Source organism: Oryctolagus cuniculus, chromosome 12 (genome assembly GCF_964237555.1).
Source record: "Oryctolagus cuniculus chromosome 12, mOryCun1.1, whole genome shotgun sequence".
NCBI lineage: Eukaryota > Metazoa > Chordata > Mammalia > Lagomorpha > Leporidae > Oryctolagus > Oryctolagus cuniculus.
Genome location: NC_091443.1, coordinates 91,168,029 through 91,185,751, shown reverse-complemented (window position 1 = coordinate 91,185,751; position 17,723 = coordinate 91,168,029). Strand labels below are relative to the sequence as shown.

The following is a 17,723-nucleotide window of genomic DNA, read 5'->3' as shown; positions in this document are numbered from 1 at the left end:
ACACTGCCGTATTTTCTATTTCCAATTCTGGGAGCTTGAGGAATCTGGACAAATTCCCCCTCTACGGAGAACTTGAAAAATTACTCAAAATGCTTTCCAAAACCCAACTTGAAAGGATGGGAAAGCTATTAAGGTAATAATAATAATGCAAATAAAAAGGCTGGACTAGGATCTGAAAGAGAAAAGAAGCCTGGAAAAGTGTGCCTGGCATTTGGGGGGTTTTGCCCTGGAGGCGTCTGCAAAGCGGCTGAGCCGCTGAGCGAGGGGGAAGCATTTTGCATAGGGTCTGTCAATGGGGGAAGGTGACAAACCCTAACACTTCTCAACTCCAGTGGGCTCTGCTGTAAGGGTGAGGGCGAGCTCTTGGTGAGCCGGACCTCAGGGATACTGACCCGGCTTCCAGACGACCTGGTGGGGACCCACGAGAGTCTTAATTCCTGCAACGTCATTAGCCATTTGGAAGTGATATGAATGACCTCAGAAACCTTCCAGAAGCAAGGAATCCTCTTTGGAAAGTGAAATCCGAGCTGTCCTTTTATTTTCCCAAATCACTTTCCAGTGCAATGACCTGTGCCCGCAGATGACCGGTCCCACGAGGAGACAGCCCACCCGAGCACCAGAGAGGCGGCGTCCAACAGAAACTGACCAAAGAGAACCCGCTTCCTCAGAGTCTAAAGTAGTGATTATTTATGCATGCGGATATGAAAGATAAGATTTAAATTTTTAACAGACAACTGTGACGAATTAAATCGAGATTCCCAAGTTTAAAAATTAAACAGCCAAAATGTAGAACTTAAAGGATGGACTTTGACTCAGCTGAGGAAAGACTTTAGAAATTCCAACATAGAGATTAAGAAAATATCCAAAATGAGCCACCAGAATTAAAACTGGAAAATGCACACGGAGGGTAAAGGACACGCAGACTGCAACTGGGAATTGCAAACACGCGTTTAGGTGTGGTCCCCACGTGGAGAATAGAGAACATGGGAGGGACACAAAGAGTAAGGGCTGAGCCAGCACTGTGGCACAGCAGGTAAAGCCGCCGCCTGTGGTGCCGGCATCCCATATGGGCACTGGTTCAAGTCCCAGCTGCTCTTCTTCTGATCCAGCTCTCTGCTATGGCCTGGGAAAGCAGTGGAAGATGGCCCAAGTCCTTGGGCCCCTGCACCAACGTGGGAGACCCGGAAGAAGCTCCTGGCTCCTGGCTTCAGATCGGTGCAGCTCCAGCCGTTGCGGCCATTTGGGGAGTGAACCAGTGGATGGAAGAGCTCGCTAGCTCTCTCTCTCTTTCTTTCTCTCAAATAAATAAATAAATAAATAAATAAATCTTTAAAAGAGAAAGAAAAGGACCGAACTTTTCCCAAAAACTGATGAAAGACTTAGATCCGTGGTGAAAAGAAGCCAAATTAATCTCATAAGAATAGGTGGAAGTAAGCTTGAAACATAGTAGAATTTCTCGAAGTCAAAGAGAATGCCCTTAAAGGCAGCTATGGGGGAGAAAGAATTTGCTTTCAAAGAAGCCACCATCAAACTGACATTTGACTTCTCAAAAGGAACAGGAGTCAGAGGACAGGGGAAGGACGTGTTCAAGGTGCTGAAGGAAGCACGAATGACAGTCTAGGATATTCTTTTTTTTTTTTTTTTTTTTAATTTTTGATAGGCAGAGTGGACAGTGAGAGAGAGAGACAGAGAGAGAAAGGTCTTCCTTTTGCCGTTGGTTCACCCTCCAATGGCCGCCGCTGCAGCCGGCGCACCGCGCTGATCCGATGGCAGGAGCCAGGATCCAGGTGCTTTTCCTGGTCTCCCATGGGGTGCAGGGCCCAAGCACCTGGGCCATCCTCCACTGCACTCCCTGGCCATAGCAGAGAGCTGGCCTGGAAGAGGGGCAACCGGGACAGAATCCGGTGCCCCGACCGGGACTAGAACCCGGTGTGCCGGCGCCGCAAGGTGGAGGATTAGCCTATTGAGCCACGGCGCCGGCTTACAGTCTAGGATATTCTACCCCTAAAGAAAACATTCTTGAGACGGAATTCTAGGCCCAGAAAAACGTGTCCTTCCAGCCCAGACGCAAAATACCGACACGTTCACACAAACAACTCAAGAGGATTTGGCACCAGAAAATCGACCCATCAGGAAGTAGGACACAGCTTACTTCCCACAGAAGGCAGATATCTCACAGCAAAGTCGGAGACACAGGACAGCAGAGTGTAAATATGTGTGGGTGAATCTAAATAGCGAATGGCTGCAAAACGTAACGGCTTGTAGTACTTAAACTACGAAGATGGGGCCGGCTGTGGCGCAGCAGGTTAAAGCCCTAGAATGCAGCGCTGGCATCCCATATGGGTGCCAATTCGAGTCCCGGCTGCTCCACTTCCGATCCAGCTCTCTGCTGTGGCCTAGGAAAGCAGTAGAAGATGGTCCAAGTCCTTGGGCTCCTGCACCCGCATGGGAGACCCAGAAGAAGCTCTTGGCTCCTGGCTTTGGATCAGGTCAGCTCTGGCCATTGCGGCCATTTGAGGAGTGAACCAGGGGGTAGAAGACCTCTCTTTCCCTGGCTCAACCTCTCTCTGTACTCTGTCTTTCAAATAAATAAAAATAAATAAATCTTTTTTATAAAGGAGAGAGAGAAAAGCCAAAGACAATTGAACAGGAATCGGGAGAGTAACTGCTGTGCCAATGCCCTGGGGTTCCTGAGTTGTCTGAGAGGAAGACAAAAGCACTTAGTCCCAGAGTCTCATAAATCAAAGCTGCATAGCAATTGCAAGGGAAACGTCCAAGGGTAGCAAATGACTTCATCATTTCCAACACAACAGGGTGAGGTAGAATACTCACAAATACTATTTCCAAAGAAAGAGGACATAAGGAAGCAGGGCAAATAGAAAATGCTAAGATGGTAGACTTTGACTCAAGTTCAGAGCCAAGTAAATTAAATGCAAAAGGACTAAATGCTTCAATGATTTTTTTAAAAAAGCAACAATATGTTACTGACATGAGACAGGTCAAAAACACAGACACAGACGTGTGGGAAGTGAAAGAATACAAAATGATAATCCTAAAGAAGAGAGCGAACCCACATTAATATCAGACAAAGTAGATTTTAAGGCAAAAAACATCGCTGAAAACAAATGCAATGATAACATGTTCAAATCATTAAGTAGATATGACAATTCTAAATTAGTATGCAGTTCATAACTTAGCCTCAAAATCCAGAAAGAAAAAAAATGGACAGAACGCCGAGAGATGCAATTCTACAATCTTTGTGAGGCGTGATTTCATTTTGATTTTCGATAAGCAGATAGCACTTCGTCACCACATGCCAGGCACCTTTCTGGACACCTTATGTGTGCTGGCTCCTTTAATCCTCACCACAGTCAAATGAAACTGGTACCTCACTTACACAGTGAGAATTCAGCAACAGGGGCCGGTGCTGTGGCGCAGTGGGTTAACGCCCTGGCCTGAAGCACCAGCATCCCATAAGAGAGCCAGCTGCTCCGCTTCTGATCCAGCTCCCTGCTATGGCCTGGAAAAGCACTAGAAGATGGCCCAAGTCCTTGGGCCCCCGTACCCATGTGGGAGACCTGGAAGAAGCTCCTGGCTCCTGGCTTCAGATTGGCACAGCTCCAGCTGTTGCAGCCATCTGAGGAGTGAACCAGCAGATGGAAGACCTCTCTCTCTCTCTCTCTCTCTCTCTTTCTGCCTCTCTCTCTGTGAAACTCTGATTTTCAAATAAATAAATCTTTAAAAAAAAGAATTCAGCAATTCTCAAAGGGTAAACAACTCTTCCAACATTAGTTAAGTATCAGGTCAGATACATGAAATTAAGCATTCCTTTGCGTCCGTTACCGAAGCATAGTGGGAGTGGCTGTCGCTGTGGCGTAGGAGGTTGGGCCTGTTGGGGGGAACCAGTGGATGGAAGACCTCTCACTCTGCCTCTCCCTCTCTCTGTCTGTAGCTCTGCTTCTCAAATAAATAAACAAATCTTAAAAAAAAAAAACATGGTGGGATACATAAACCCTCCTCTCTTAGTAACGAACACAGCATACAGGCTAAACAATAAAGGTAGAGTTGGCATCTTCATATCATTATCAATTGTAGCCGCACTCCTAAGCCCAATGTTTATGGCCCAAGTGTGTCCAGCAGTGGATGGCCGTGAGGCTGAAATGAGGTCGCTCACGTTTATAAACTGGAGAATGCTGTGCAGAGGTTAGTACTGTTGTTTAGCCCCCGGTCCTCTAGGTCATAGGTGATTCTCTGAGTTTGTGACATCTGCTTTTGTGACAATCCTTTCAGATTCCTAGTTCCCAAAGGTAGAGAGTAAGCAATGAAGGAATGATACTTGTATCACAGTTTACACAGTGGAGTATCAAAATATTTGTGCAGATAGACTCTGAATTCAACATACTTAAGGGTCACCCACACACAGATGGCCCTCTGACATTTTTTTCCCAGCCCACACCCCGTGTAATTCAAGCTCTGGGCTATGAGACTTGCTGAAGGATGGGCTGCCCAGGGTGGGGCCATTTGCAAGTCCCCGACCTCCCACTCTACGCTGCCCCGTTACTTTCACAGGGCTTGGGGGGTTGGAGGAGACGGAGTTGGGACATCCCCTTTGGATTATATACAGAGCTAAACAAGTGTCAGGCATTGTTAAGAATCTCGAACGATGCAGACAGCCCGACTCGGCTGTTTTATGCTGCTTCATATGGTGTTAATAATGGAAGCTAACATTTATTGAGCGCTCGTGCCAAACCCTTTATGGACTACACTCACTCGCTCGCGCGCAGCAGCCCAGGAGACGGTGTGGTCAGCGGCACTGCAGCCAGGTCGCCCGAGGCCACCTCCAGGCTCCACCGCGGCCAGCTGAGCGGCCCTGAGCCGGCGCTGGTCTCCTTTCTGCCTTGGTCTCTCATCTGAAAAGCGAGAACGGCAGGGGAGGCAGCATCGCAGAGCCGTTGCACGAGTACGACATAGGTCCAGTGCTTACAACTGTGCCTGGCACTTGGGAAGCACCGGTCGAGCTGGCTGCTTTATGGTCTTCACGTTATGGGCTGCGGGCAGCAGGTCATCCAGTGGCTGAGGGACCAGGCTGGGTTCTGACCCAGCTAGGACCCCAGAACCCACACGTTTAACCAGTCTACTCCCTACCCCGCAGCCACAGAGGCAACTTCGGGTGTCATCAGCCATTGCAAAGCTCTCTCCACTCCCTTTGCAATCACCCTCCAGAAAATGCCTGATATTTGGCCATTTCTAAGGGGGTCGTTCTCAAGAGGCTTTAAGCCCAACACTTGCACCCACATTTTTCTCACTAAGGCTCAGCAGAGAAAAAAAAAATACTCACAGACATCAGCTAAAACACCCACACGCCCCGTACGTTCTCCCATCACTGGCCACCGCCACTTGACCTCTGCCCGAAGCTGCAAATTGCTCGGGAGATGTTTATTTCTGGTACATGCACGAGGCTGTGTCGCAGCTGGGGCGGTCTGCAGAACCTCCCCCCGGCCAAGCAGAAAGTCTGGCTTCTGCAGAAATAGGTGTCCCCAAAGCTGTCTCCAAGCAGGTACCTAGTTGGTGGCCGGCCCCGCCTGGAGGGCATTTGGTCCAGGGACAAGACCAGCCCCTCAATCCCGTGAGAAGCGAAGGGTGAGGGAGGTAGCATCCATTCTGTATTCCGGCCACTGAGCTTGGTGAGGCGGGCTGGGGGCGGAGCTTAGATAATGGGCTTCCTCCCCTGGTCACACTGTCACGAACATCATTCCTGGTTTATCCTGCGCTGTGTTCTCACTTCTCTTCCATTTCGACAATCAGCTATGCAACTTGGGATGTTCAGAAATCCCCGCGTACCCTTCTAGGTTGAGGACATCCACCCCAAGAGCTGGGCCCTACCCTCAGCTGAAAGGGGCAATGGGCCACGTGACCCTTCATCACCCTCACCACCGCTCTTCTGAGGGTCTGCTTTCTCCTCGTGGGCCCTCCAGCTTCCTGGGCAGGCATTTGGTGCAGTGGCTAACACGTCACTTAGGTTGCCCGTATCCCATGTTGGAGGGTCTGGGTTCGAGTCTTGGCTCCACCACCCACAATTCCAGCTTCCTGCGGATGCCCTTGGAGACAGCAGTAATGGCTCAAATAGTTGAGTTCCTGCCACCTACATGGGGCACATGGATTGAGTTCCTGGCTCTGGGCAATTAAGGAGTAAACCAGTGGATCAGTGTTCTCTCTTCCCTTCTCACTCTCTCCCTCTCCACCTCCACCTCCCCACTTTTTAAATAAGTTAATCCTAGGAGGTTGGCACTGTGTCACAGAAGATTAAGCCACCACCTGTGGCTCCGGCATCCCATATGGGTGCCAGTTCAAGCCCTGGCTGCTCCACTTCTGATCCAGCTCCCTGTTATGGCCTGGGAAAGTGGTAGAAGATGGCCCAAGGGCTTGGGCGCCTGCACCCAAGTTGGAGACCTGGAAGAAGCTTCTGGCTCCTGGCTTCACCAGGGCTCAGCCCTGGCCATTGAAGCCATTTGGAGAGTGAACCAGCAGATGGAAGACCTCTCTCTCTTTCTCTCTCTCTCTCTCTCTCTCTCTCTCTCTCTCTCTTTCGCTATCGCTCTTGCTCTCACTCTCTCTGTAACTCAGCCTTTAAATAAATAAATAAACCCTTTTTAAAATTTTTTGACAGGCAGAGTGGACAGTGAGAGAGACAGAGAGAAAGGTCTTCCTTTGCCATTGGTTCACCCTCCAATGGTGCACCGTGCTGATCCGATGGCAGGAGCCAGGTACTTATCCTGGTCTCCCATGGGGTGCAGGGCCCAAGTACTTGGGCCATCCTCCACTGCACTCCCTGGCCACAACAGAGAGCTGGCCTGGAAGAGGGGCAACAGGGACAGAATCCGGCGCCCTGACCGGGACTAGAAGCTGGTGTGCCAGTGCCGCAAGGCGGAGGATTAGCCTAGTGAGCCATGGTGCCGTTGGTTCACCCTCCAATGGCCGCCACGGCTGGCGCACTGCGGCCGGTGCACCACGCTGATCCGAAGACAGGAGCCAGGTGCTTCTCCTGGTCTTCCATGGGGTGCAGGGCCCAAGCACTTGGGCCATCCTCCACTGCCTTCCCGGGCCACAGCAGAGAGCTGGCCTGGAAGAGGGGCAACCGGGACGGAATCCGGCACCCCAACCAGGACTAGAACCATGTGTGCTGGCGCCGCTAGGTGGAGGATTAGCCTATTGAGCCGTGGCGCCGGCCCCCCCTCCCCTTAAAAAAAAAAAAAAAAAAAAAAGTCCTCCTGTGTTCAAGGACCTTGAGGAAGAAAAGGGTATAATATACAAGTTACAAGTTCACATGGCAGAGGGTGTAATATACAAGTTCACATGGCAGGTGATATTAGTGTGATAGGTTAATCTGCTTCCCAAGGGGGGTTTTCTTATTAAAAGAAGGTTCCCAGAGCCACACATTTCAACAGCTGGATCCAGGCGTCCTAAACAGCCCAGGTGCATGGCGGATGTGCACCAGTCTGGAGGCAGTATGATTAGGCTGGCTTGGAGTCACCATCAGCCTAGCAGCCCGCCTCCTGCGTTCAATCTGCTACTTTGTAGCTCTGATACTTGGAGCAACTTGCTTCGCTTCTGCCTACCACCTGCCCTGGAAGGAGACTGTGTGACAAGAGGACATAAGCCTAAGTATTTTGAGGGGGGGTGGTGAGGGGAGTGATCCCTAGAAGCAGCTCCAAGGCGAGGCAGTAGCGAGCAGGTCAGCACCATGGGCTGCCTGGTGCAGTAGCCGGGGAAGTGGCCCTCGGAGACAGCTCCCATCAATTCTCCAGCACTCCCGGCCTGCTCGGGGCGCAGAGGACAGCGCAGGCTGGCAGCTGGAGGCCATGGCGTCAACATTCACATGGAGGTATGTATCGGCAGGGACTGCAGCACCACCCACTGGGTGCCTGTACAAAAGGCCTGCGGGGCCCTGGGTGTGGCTGTGCAACGCGCTCAGCACGGAGCCTCGTCCATGCTCAGGGCTTGGTCCACACAGGGCCTGCAGGGGCTGGCAGGGCAGGGTGTGACCCAGAGGCAGGAGGGCGGGGGCGAGCTCCCGCTGGAGCCGGGGTTGGGGGTGGGGAGGAGACGGCCTCTGTAAGGAAGCTCACGAAACACCTGTGAAAGGTGAGTGGTATCTTGGGGGAGTGTGTAGGGGGTACTGGGAGATGAAGGGACTGCTGGTCTACCGGAGACCCTGACCGATACACCTGTTCCTCGCAGGCATGGCCCTGCCCTGTTCTTACCTCTCTGTCCCCGACCCCAGCTGCTCTCTGTGCTCTGTGCACAGCTCGAACCCTCGCTCTTGTGCACAGAGAGCAGTCCAGGCCCAGTCGCCTCCACCCCGCATGCCCATTTTCCTCTGAAGAACTCCTACTCTTGCTTGCGAGGCCTGCTCAGGTGGGACCCCCAGCTAGGCCGCCAAGAAGACGAAAGAAAATGACGGAAGGTGAGCGCTGAGCTTGCCAAGTGGCCAAAGGATGGGATCACTGTGGTTGTTTCAGCTTTAGCTGAGAGACAGAGAGGCACAGACAGACAGATACAGAGAGAGATATCCCACCCACGGGTTCACTCCCCAAACGCCCGCAGGACAGTCAGGGCTGGACTGGAGCTGGAGCTGCAAGCCGCGAATTCAACCCAGGTCTTCCATGGGGGGAGTGGGCATCGGAGACCCAACGACTGGAACCCACTGTTGCCTCTCAGGCTCCGCATTAGCAGGAAGCTGGAGACTGGAGCTAGAGCTGGTCTTGAACCCTTGTCCTCTGATATGGGACGTGGGCATCTTCATGGCAGGGTCAAGCAGCCACCCCATGGGAAATTTGCTTGCTTATTGTCCTACATACCTGCCTCCTCTCCTTGAACTTGCTTGGGGTCATGACCCTGCCGGCTGAGCATCCGGGGCTGGGCGGGGGCAGGGCACTGTTGTCCTGTGCACACGTCCAGACCCTGGCTGTCACTGACGTCTCAGCCCAGCCCGGGGCCGGGGCAGGAAGTCCAGAAGAGGCCCTGAGCAGCGCTGAGGATTGGAGGAGAGGAGGCGGGAGGCCGGTGGAGCCCAGAACGAGGCTCAGGTGAAGGCAGCCTGCCAGGCTGAGGTCATTCATGTGATGTTTGCTTCTGATGCAGCTGCTGCAGGCTGGCCCAGTGCCAAGGGTTCAGCCCACTCAAGCCCCGTCAGAAATGACCTCTCAGCAAGGCCGGTGGGGGGCCACCTGCCCTGCAGACTAGAAAGTGCTCCGCCTCCCCCCATCCCCTGGGACACCACTCGTCTCTGAAGGGCGGCTGCCCTCTGGGAGCTGCATGTCCGAGTGTGCCCTGGCCCCTCCCGTTTCCTTTGAGGTCTTTACTGCGAATGCTGGACATACTTGTGGCCAGAGAGACAGGGTCACAAAATAACTTTCCTGGATTCCATATAGGTTGTGTACAGGGCTTGATCCTAAGGGAAGTGCCACTGACCCTCAGCAGGGGGAATAAGACAGGGGCTGGGGCACAGGAGGAGGAGCTGTGGTGTCCGAGGGTGCCCAGCGGACTGGGAGGAGAAAGTGGCGGGGGCGAGGCACGCAGCTGGGGAACGCGCCCTCTTCCCCTGAGCCCCCTTCCCTGTGTAGCTGTGACAGCAGACCCTGGGGAAGCGCTCTCAGCCCACGTGTGCGTGACAAACGCAATCGCCTCCCGCCACCCAGATCGCAGGCGCAGAGCAGAGCGGCGCAACGCGGCGCTCCACCAGCCCAGAAAAGCCACCTTGCAGCTTTTCTTCCTACTTCTTTCTTTGGCTTTGGAATTTGTTACAGCATTTTTATTGGTGTAAGACATGACTTCTCAGTAACTCTTTGTTTATCTCAAAAATAAATGAGAGAGAGAGAGCGCATGCGCACACGCTTGCATTTCCTAAGTGCAAACCAGCCGACAGCACAAGGAGGAGGCCAGCTCCCCCGTGGGGTGGGAGGCGTGGGCCAGGAAGGCGCTGGGGCATGAGGCAGGCAGCACCTCAAGGGGGAGACCCCACGCTGGGATGGGAAGCCTCGGTGTAGCAGGCACCTGGGAGCCGGGGGAGGGGGAGGAAGCAAGCTCACCCGAGGGTGGCATGGTCAGGGTGCTGGCATGGCAGAGAGGAGCGCACGTGGAGAAAGAGCAGTTGGAGAAGGTGGGGCTGAGGCTCCAAGGCAGAGCCGGGGGACTGCCTGCCCCGATTGGCCACAGATTGTCTCGATTTTGACACGGAAAGCCCAGCGTCCTGGGAAACCCTCAGTGCCCGGCACACCAGGGCGGCGGCTCACGGGTCACAGAGGCAAGAAATGCCCAAGGAGCCACCCGCGGGACCTCCCTCTGGGCTGACTGTGCTCCTGCAGCCTGGCCTGAACCGCCTGCCCTGCCCATCCGGCTGGGGTGTGATGGCAAGCTGTGAGCCTGGATGGCAACCCCAGTCTGCCAAGGTAGGTGGCGGGGGGCGGGGGGCCGAGCTGGTGCCGCTCGGAGCCTCGACTCTCGGAGTGGACGCGGCAGCTGTGGCTTTGCCTGCCCAGCAGCCTTTTCCAGTCTGTTTCTGGCTCCTCCAGGCCAGTCCTCTCCTGCAATATGTGGTCTTGGTGGGGCTGTCACCCACGATGCCCTTCTCTTCCCCACCCCTCGGGGCTGGGCGTGTGTCCCAGACGGGGCCGATTATAATGCCATAGCCTCCAGACACTATGATTTGCTCAGGGGTGGGCCTGCACTAAAGCTTGGGACTTTTCTGCTGTTCTGGGAGGGACATTTGCCTGTCTCCTCCTAGAATCCATCAAGAGTGAGCTGGCTGGCTCTCTGGATGGAGCCGTCCTGTGTGCTACAGGAGACAGAAACAGTGACGCAAAACGAAAGGGGGACAGACGCAGCAGGAACATTCACTGGAGATGCTTGATCCAGCCGTACCTGCAGCTAGCATGCACCTCCTGGTGGCCTGAACTTTTACACTTGCTGTTCTGCTCCAGCTAGTTCTGAGTCTGTTTCTTGCAACCAAGTGAATCCTCACCAATACAATCCCTCCCTCTCTCTCTCTCTCCCCCCCCCCACTCTTTCTCCTCTCTCTTTATATATATAAAAATTCCTTGCAGAGCTATTGGCCGTTGTGAGTGTTCAATGAGATGATACATGTGAAAGAATTTCCAAAAGCGTAAAACGTCCCGTACATCAGTCATACACTGCAGGGGGACGCAAAACAAGAGTGCAGCAATGGAAAACCATTCTAGTGATTAAACAGAAACTTGACCGTAGGACTCAGCAGCTCCATGCCAGGTCGGGTCGTGCGGCACTTAAGGACAGAGGCGTGTTCTGAGAAGTGCTGGGTTGGGCGGTTTTGTTGTTGCAATGTGGAGTGCGCCCCCGAGAACCTACAGGGCGAGACTCACCTCACACCTAGGCCCCCTGGGATCACCATCACGGACGGAAACAGCGGGTTGTGGCATGTGACAGTATGGACAAGGGTTCTTCAGAAAGTTCGTGGAAAATTGAACACTAAAGGATAAGGTTGTTTTTGGTAGAAAACAATTTTAAAGCCATAGACAGCTTTTTCCCCATATGAATTTTCTATAAACTTCTGGAAAATATTTCATAGGAATAGATGTCAATATAATATATATATATGTATATATATAAAGATGTATTGATTTATTTGAAAGGCAGAGTTACAGAGAGAGACACATTTTCCAACCACTGGCTCCCTCCCCAAAGGGCTACAATAGCCAGGGCTGTGCCTGGCTGAAGCCCAGAGCCTGGAACTCCATCTGGGTCTCCTCCGTGGGTGGCAGGGGCCACCCAAGCACTTGGGCCATCTTCTGCTGCATATCCAGGCACATTGGGAGGGAGCTGGATCAGAAGTGGAGCAGCCAGCAGTCCAACTAGCACTAGCACTCACGGGACGCCAGCGTGGGCAGGAACAGGCGGTAGCTCAATCTACTGGGTCATGATGCTGGCCCTGACATCACCAAGTTGACTTCAACAAGTTCAGGTGAAAAGGAATGAAACTTTTTATTGAAGTTCCCTCGCACCTACCCAAGAGGATTGAAAACCGAAGTTCACACGAAGACTTGCACGCACGTGTTGAAAGTAGCATTATTCATGATGGCCCAAGTAGAAGCATCCAGGCAGGCAGCCCCTGGTGAGCGCCAAGCGTACGGCACAGCCAATGTGGGGACGTGTACTTGGTAACAGAGAGGAGCGAGATGCTGACACTGCGACTGTGTGCTAAACCCTGGAAACCTTACGCAGACCCAAAGGCCACAGATGGGGTGATTCCATCTCCATGAAGTGTTCCGGGGTGGGCAGATGAACACAGACGGAAAGTCGAATGGTGGCTGAAGGATTGGGGAGGGGCCGCCCATGGTTAGAGCGCTTCTTTCGGAGATGATGGAAATGTTGTGTAATCAGTGGTGATGGTTACACAACATCGTGAATGTACTAAAAATTGCTGAATTACATGGTGAACTTTATGGCATGTGAATTATATCTCAATAAAAACTTTAAAAGAGATGAATAAAAAGACCACGTCCCTGTAAAGGATTACTATTATTAGTCAGTGCAAATGCCAGCCTCCAGGAGCCAGCAGCTGGCCCGAGCACTGGCGATGCTCTCATCCCACACCAGAGGGCCTGGGTTCGAGGCCGGGCTCTGGCTCCTGAGGGGCCGTGGTGATGGCTCCAGTCGCTGGATCCCTGCTACCTACAAGGGAGACATGGATGGAGCTCCTGGCACCTGGTTACAGCCTGGACATTTGGGAAGTGAACCAGCGGGTGGGAGATTCTCTCTCTCTCTCTCTCTCTCTCTCTTTCAAATAAGTAAAATACATCTTTTGAAAAAAATCCAAACTTGCCTAAAGTCCTTCATCCAATTCTCTGAGCTGTTCCAGCCTCGCAACTGAGATTGTGCTTTGGTCTCCCACCTGCCGAAATCATGTTTAATAATGATGAAAGAAGAAAGGACGTGCAGGAAGTTCATGGCCAGGAAATTATGAGTAAATGCATCCCCTTGAGCTTGGGTCTTGCTTCTCAGCTCCATCGCTGGCTCCCCTCTGTGGGCTTCTGCTGAGTGCCTTGCAGAGCCCGGGACACATAGGCACCTGTTGAAAGAACAAATGTGCTCACACCTCTCCCCCAGCCTTCGGTGTTGCACAAAAGTGCACACACTGAGAGCCACAGCTCCCCGTGAGGACGAGGAAAGTTAATGAATGGAGGCCGTCAACAGCACATGTCCACGGAGCCCATCACCGGGGCCTGGGGCGCCCACCAGCACGCCCCGATCCTGCACAGGTGCTCCGGGTCAGGCTGAGGCACCTGGAGTCTGAGAACCACCAGAGAGAGCAGGAATTTGTGCGAGGCTGGAAGCGAGTTGCAGCCCATGAGACAGGTGCCATCAGGTAAGGGTGCGCTGGATGCAAGGCACCCGGATGTAAACCAACTTAAAGAACGAAGAGGACCCCCTGACCCATCACCGCCAGGTCCCGGGGATTCCCCTGCACATGATCTCCTCTGTCTGCCTCCTCCCAAGGCCAGGTTCCCCGCTTCCCCACCCCAACCCCAACTCCCAGCCCGCTAGAGCCTGCCCCAGCCAGGGAGAGGAGGTGGGGCAGGAGAGAGGGGGAGAACGGTGAGTCAGTTGTGGGTGAGTTGACATGTGCACTCTTGCTAGGGGCTCCTAGGAGAGCAAGCATGCTTATGTCCCAGCAAACCCCTGTCCTTTGTCACACCACCCTTTCTTCCACTGTGGCCTGGGATGGCACACGCACGCTGATGGTTTCAGCTGGAGCCACGTGCCTCCCTACACACACAGACACACACACACATACATGCACACATTTACACATAAGCAGGCACCCATATACACACCCACACATGCATGCACACAAATACACACATGTGCCCATATACATACACATATGCAATATACACACAAATATACACGTGCGCAATCATACATGCACACACATGCACACACAAAAGCCCCAGGGGTGGAATGGGCATCCCCAGTCTGCAGCCGAAGGGAAGAAGTGAAGATACCAAAGCTAACACAGGGGCCACCAGGAAGAGATATAAACACGATGCCCACAGCTGTGCTGACCCCACCGCAGGCCTTCCCAGCACCTGATTCACCCTCAGGGAGGCTGCCCAGCGGTCACCTCCTCCAGGAAGCCCTCCCAATCCCTATGCACCCGCATACCACCATCCATTCACCCACCTGGGGGCTAGGGGCAGGGTCCTCAGTGTGAAGCCTCCATTTGTCTACTCTGAAGGTGTTTTCAGTCTGGGCAGGGAGAGAGAAGCCAGTCACACGGGGAGGAAGACGCGTGGGCTCCAAAGAAGAGCTTCCCAGGGCTGACAGAGAGCCCCGCTCCCCGCTGGGGGACCTTGGGCGGCAACAGGTGCGCAAGTTCGGTGTGGCCTTGACAGCGCAAGGCGCGCGGTGCACAGAGGCCAGGGCTGTGGCAGAGTGGACACTTGGCCAGCGGGTGTCCCCGGCTCACCTCGCTTTGGAACGCTCTTTTCCTAGAGAAATAGGGTTCACATCTCCTCCCCGAACAGACCCGGAGCTCGACGGTGACCGGCGGAGGCGCGCCCCCGGCGAGGTGCGGTTCGCGGGAGCGGGCTGGTCCCTGGGTTTCCCGCTAGCACCGACGTGGGGTCGGGGAGAAGCCGCGAGGCGGGAGGGGGCGTCCAGGCCGCCGCGCGCCGCCTGCCCAGGTGGCAGAGGGGCCGAGCCTGGACCGGTGCCAGAGCTCCAGTGGCGGCCGCGCCCCTCCCGCCGTCCGGGCCCTCCCACTTCCTCCGCCCGGGCCGCGGCTGTCAGGGAGCCCGGCACGCAGTGCAGGCTTGAGGCGCCGCGCCGAGGAGGCTGCCGCTCTGGCTCGTCGCCCCCCCGCCGCCGCCGCGCCCCTGACACCCGCCGCCGGCCATGGACCTGCCCAGGAGCCTCGTGGTGGCCTGGGCGCTCAGCCTCTGGCCAGGTACGTGCCCCGATGCCCGTCCCCTGCGTCGTGGAGCCCTTGCCGGGCCCGCTGGGACTTGGGATCCCGCGCCGCGCCCCCCGGGGTGAGACCTTGGCTGCTCTATGGGACGCGGGTCCCCTGGGAACCGGCAGCAGCCTGGCGGCCCCGCCAGCTTCTGCACAAAGGAGTTGTGCGCCGGGGAGACTTAGAACGCGGACTTTGGGGTTGTTTGGGAAGAGTTGCAGAGGCTCTAATCGCGCAGCGCCGGGGGCTGCTGGCCCCACCGGGCGCCCGGGGTGCCTGCCAGGGCGGCGCTGGGCGTCCTGCGCTACCGCCGGGGCACGCGGGCGTCCCGGGAACGCGGAGGGCGCGCGACCCCGGCTGGGGAAGCAGGCAGAACGCGCTGAGGGAGCCTTGGCCGCCTGTTTGCCTCCCGAAGTTTGGAGAGCCCGGCGCGGTGGCCCGGGAGGGGGACCGGGCGCCGAAGACTGCGAAAGTCCCTCTGGCCCGGGGCCGGAGCGAAGCCCCGGCGCGAAATGGCAAGCCTTCGTCTGCCTGGTCGAGGGTCCCTGAAACCCGGGGTGGGCACCGGCATTGCCCACCCACCCAACCCGCGCCCGAATTATGTGATTATTCCGTAATCCGTACCAAGCCGCTCTCGCCGAGACGCGTGCTGCCGCCTAATGCACTCCAGGTGTTGGGGCGCAGCGCGGATCCGGGGCCAGGGGGGCGAGAGGCAGGCCCGGGGCTGCCGGCACTGGGGTACCGGGGCCCAGGCCTCTGCACAACTGCCGGCGCCACGCGGGGGCGGTGGCCAGCGACTTGTTCGGAGATCGAGCGAAAGCTCGCAGGGCCCCTCCCAAGTGATCTGACACGGGCCAGTGCCTCGGGGCTGGCCGAGTGTGGCCTCTGAGCTGGGCTCCCCCTCGGTGTGGACTCCAGGCCGGAGCTGGAGAGAGGCGGAGCCCAGGAGGAGACCCCCGTCCCCAGCCCACGGTTACTCTCCCTGGCCCCCAGGCACGTTGAGAAAAGAGTGCGCCCTTCCGTTCTGCCTTCTGTAATTGACAAGGCTTAGGGCTGGTGGGGATCTGACCAGACCCCAAAGTCACTGTGACTTTAAAGCCAACTCTGATGGATGGAGTCCCAGGGAGGGTGGGGAAGCGCCCATGCGCCCAGCAGACAGCAGCCACTGCTGCAACCAGTGAGCCCCTTCCTGCTGCAGTTAGACGGGAGGGGGCACCACTGCAGGGACAGCTGCCCCCCAGCCACAGGGAGAGGGGTGCACTTCCGTGTGGCTCCAGACTGGTGGCCCCACCAGAACCTGGGATGGAGCCGCCAGCTTGGGGTCTGGGAACTTCCAGAAGCTGAGAGCAAAGGCTTTGAAATCAGAGCCCGCTTCCAATTCCGGCTCTGCCGCCTGCGGGGGGACTGTGCCGCCCCGGGCTGGCTCTGCCGCCTCTCCCATAGGTTTCCCGTGTGTGCAACGCAGACGGCAACTCAAATCCACACACTGTCCCTGGGATGAAGCCAAGGGTCTGTAACAAAAGCCTCCCCCCTCCTGGGGGGAGGGGGCTTGGCACACAGGATGGCTCTCTCCATGGCTGGCAGGGGTGCTACCCTGGGGAGGGGAAGGAGGTGGGTGCAGACCAGTGAAAGACCTCTGATGACACGGGAGCTGTGACTCAGAGTGTCCTGCATGTGGAGAAAACCACTCTGGAGTTATGTCTGGTCAGTTTGGGTTTTTGAAATATGGCATTCATTAAACATATCAATCCACGCTGGAGCGACCGACATCTGCTTGCAAGGAGCTGGGGGGTGGGGCCCCGGCCCGCGGGTGCAGACTGGGCCCTGCTGTAGCTGAGATCAAGGCAAGGCCAGGGAACACACGGCTCAGTGAGCCCCAGGACTGAGCCAGCAAATGAGAAGTTCAGCCTCAGCTGGATAAGCAAGGGAGCCTTCCTGGAGGAAGAGACGTAATTTGGATTGGGCACCGAAGGAGTGTGTGTGTGGAGTGTGTGGACAGAATTTAAAATGAGATTGTGCCTATTTTAGCAAGGCAGTTCCTGCGATGATTAAAGAACCAGGACGTTGGTATTTTAAAGCCACAAAGGTGACTCTGGTCAATACGGGCTCTGGCAATTGGAAAGGTCTTAGGGTCATAGCGGCCATTCCCCTGGCTCCAGGGCAGGGTACGTGTGGCTCTCTCATCCGTGCAGCAGGTGGTTGGATTCAATGTGAGGATTAGGAGGAAGCTTGCTTTCCGGTGACAGCACAGTCTGGCTGGGCGGGCAGCTGTCAGAGGCCAGCGTGGGCCTGCACCTTGCTGGGCGGGGCTCCTGCTGCAGGCTGTGCAGGGCAGTGGTGGGGACACGACTCTCAAGAAAGCCTTAAAAAAAATGAAGGAAATAACTCCGAAGACTTTCACAGCTGCTGTTCAGAGAAAGTAGCCTCAGGGGCCAGAACGTCCCAGCCGCTGCTTCTGTAGTCACACAGTCTTTCCTGAACACCTGCTGTCTGCCAGGCCTCGTCATGCAAGGCCCCGGTGTCCTGCTGCCTGGGGCTGACCCGGGCTCTGCCCAGCAGGGCCCTGTGCCCTGGGTGAGTCACGGTCAGGCTCTATGCCTCAGTTTCTCGGCCTACAAAGTATATAGCGTCAGAGCTCCAGGCAGGTTTGATCAGCACTATAGGATGATGATGGTCATCATCAAGGGGGTGACAATTCTGTGAGGATCTAAGGATCACAGAGATATGACTTTTT

The 17,723-nt window shown here is 55.4% G+C and overlaps 2 protein-coding genes and 1 long non-coding RNA gene across 3 annotated transcripts in view; 2 read left to right on the top strand and 1 right to left on the bottom strand.

Moving 5' to 3' along the window:
• The window catches only part of CALML4 (calmodulin like 4), a 389,480-nt gene that overhangs the window by 171,968 nt on the left and 199,789 nt on the right, over positions 1-17,723 (top strand). The gene's annotated exons all lie outside the window — the stretch shown is intronic.
• On the bottom strand, positions 11,519-15,880 carry LOC108178241 (uncharacterized). The gene is made up of 3 exons (XR_001794957.3): positions 15,614-15,880; positions 14,218-14,283; positions 11,519-13,102 (listed from the first exon to the last, which is right to left on the bottom strand). It is a non-coding gene; the product is annotated as an uncharacterized lncRNA (long non-coding RNA).
• ITGA11 (integrin subunit alpha 11) overlaps positions 14,806-17,723 on the top strand; it is a 102,395-nt gene continuing 99,477 nt past the window's right edge. Inside the window, exon 1 of the mRNA XM_002718168.5 lies at positions 14,806-14,983. Coding sequence (XP_002718214.3) covers positions 14,932-14,983 — 52 coding nt within the window. The 5' untranslated portion in view covers positions 14,806-14,931. The remainder of the gene's footprint in view (positions 14,984-17,723) is intronic.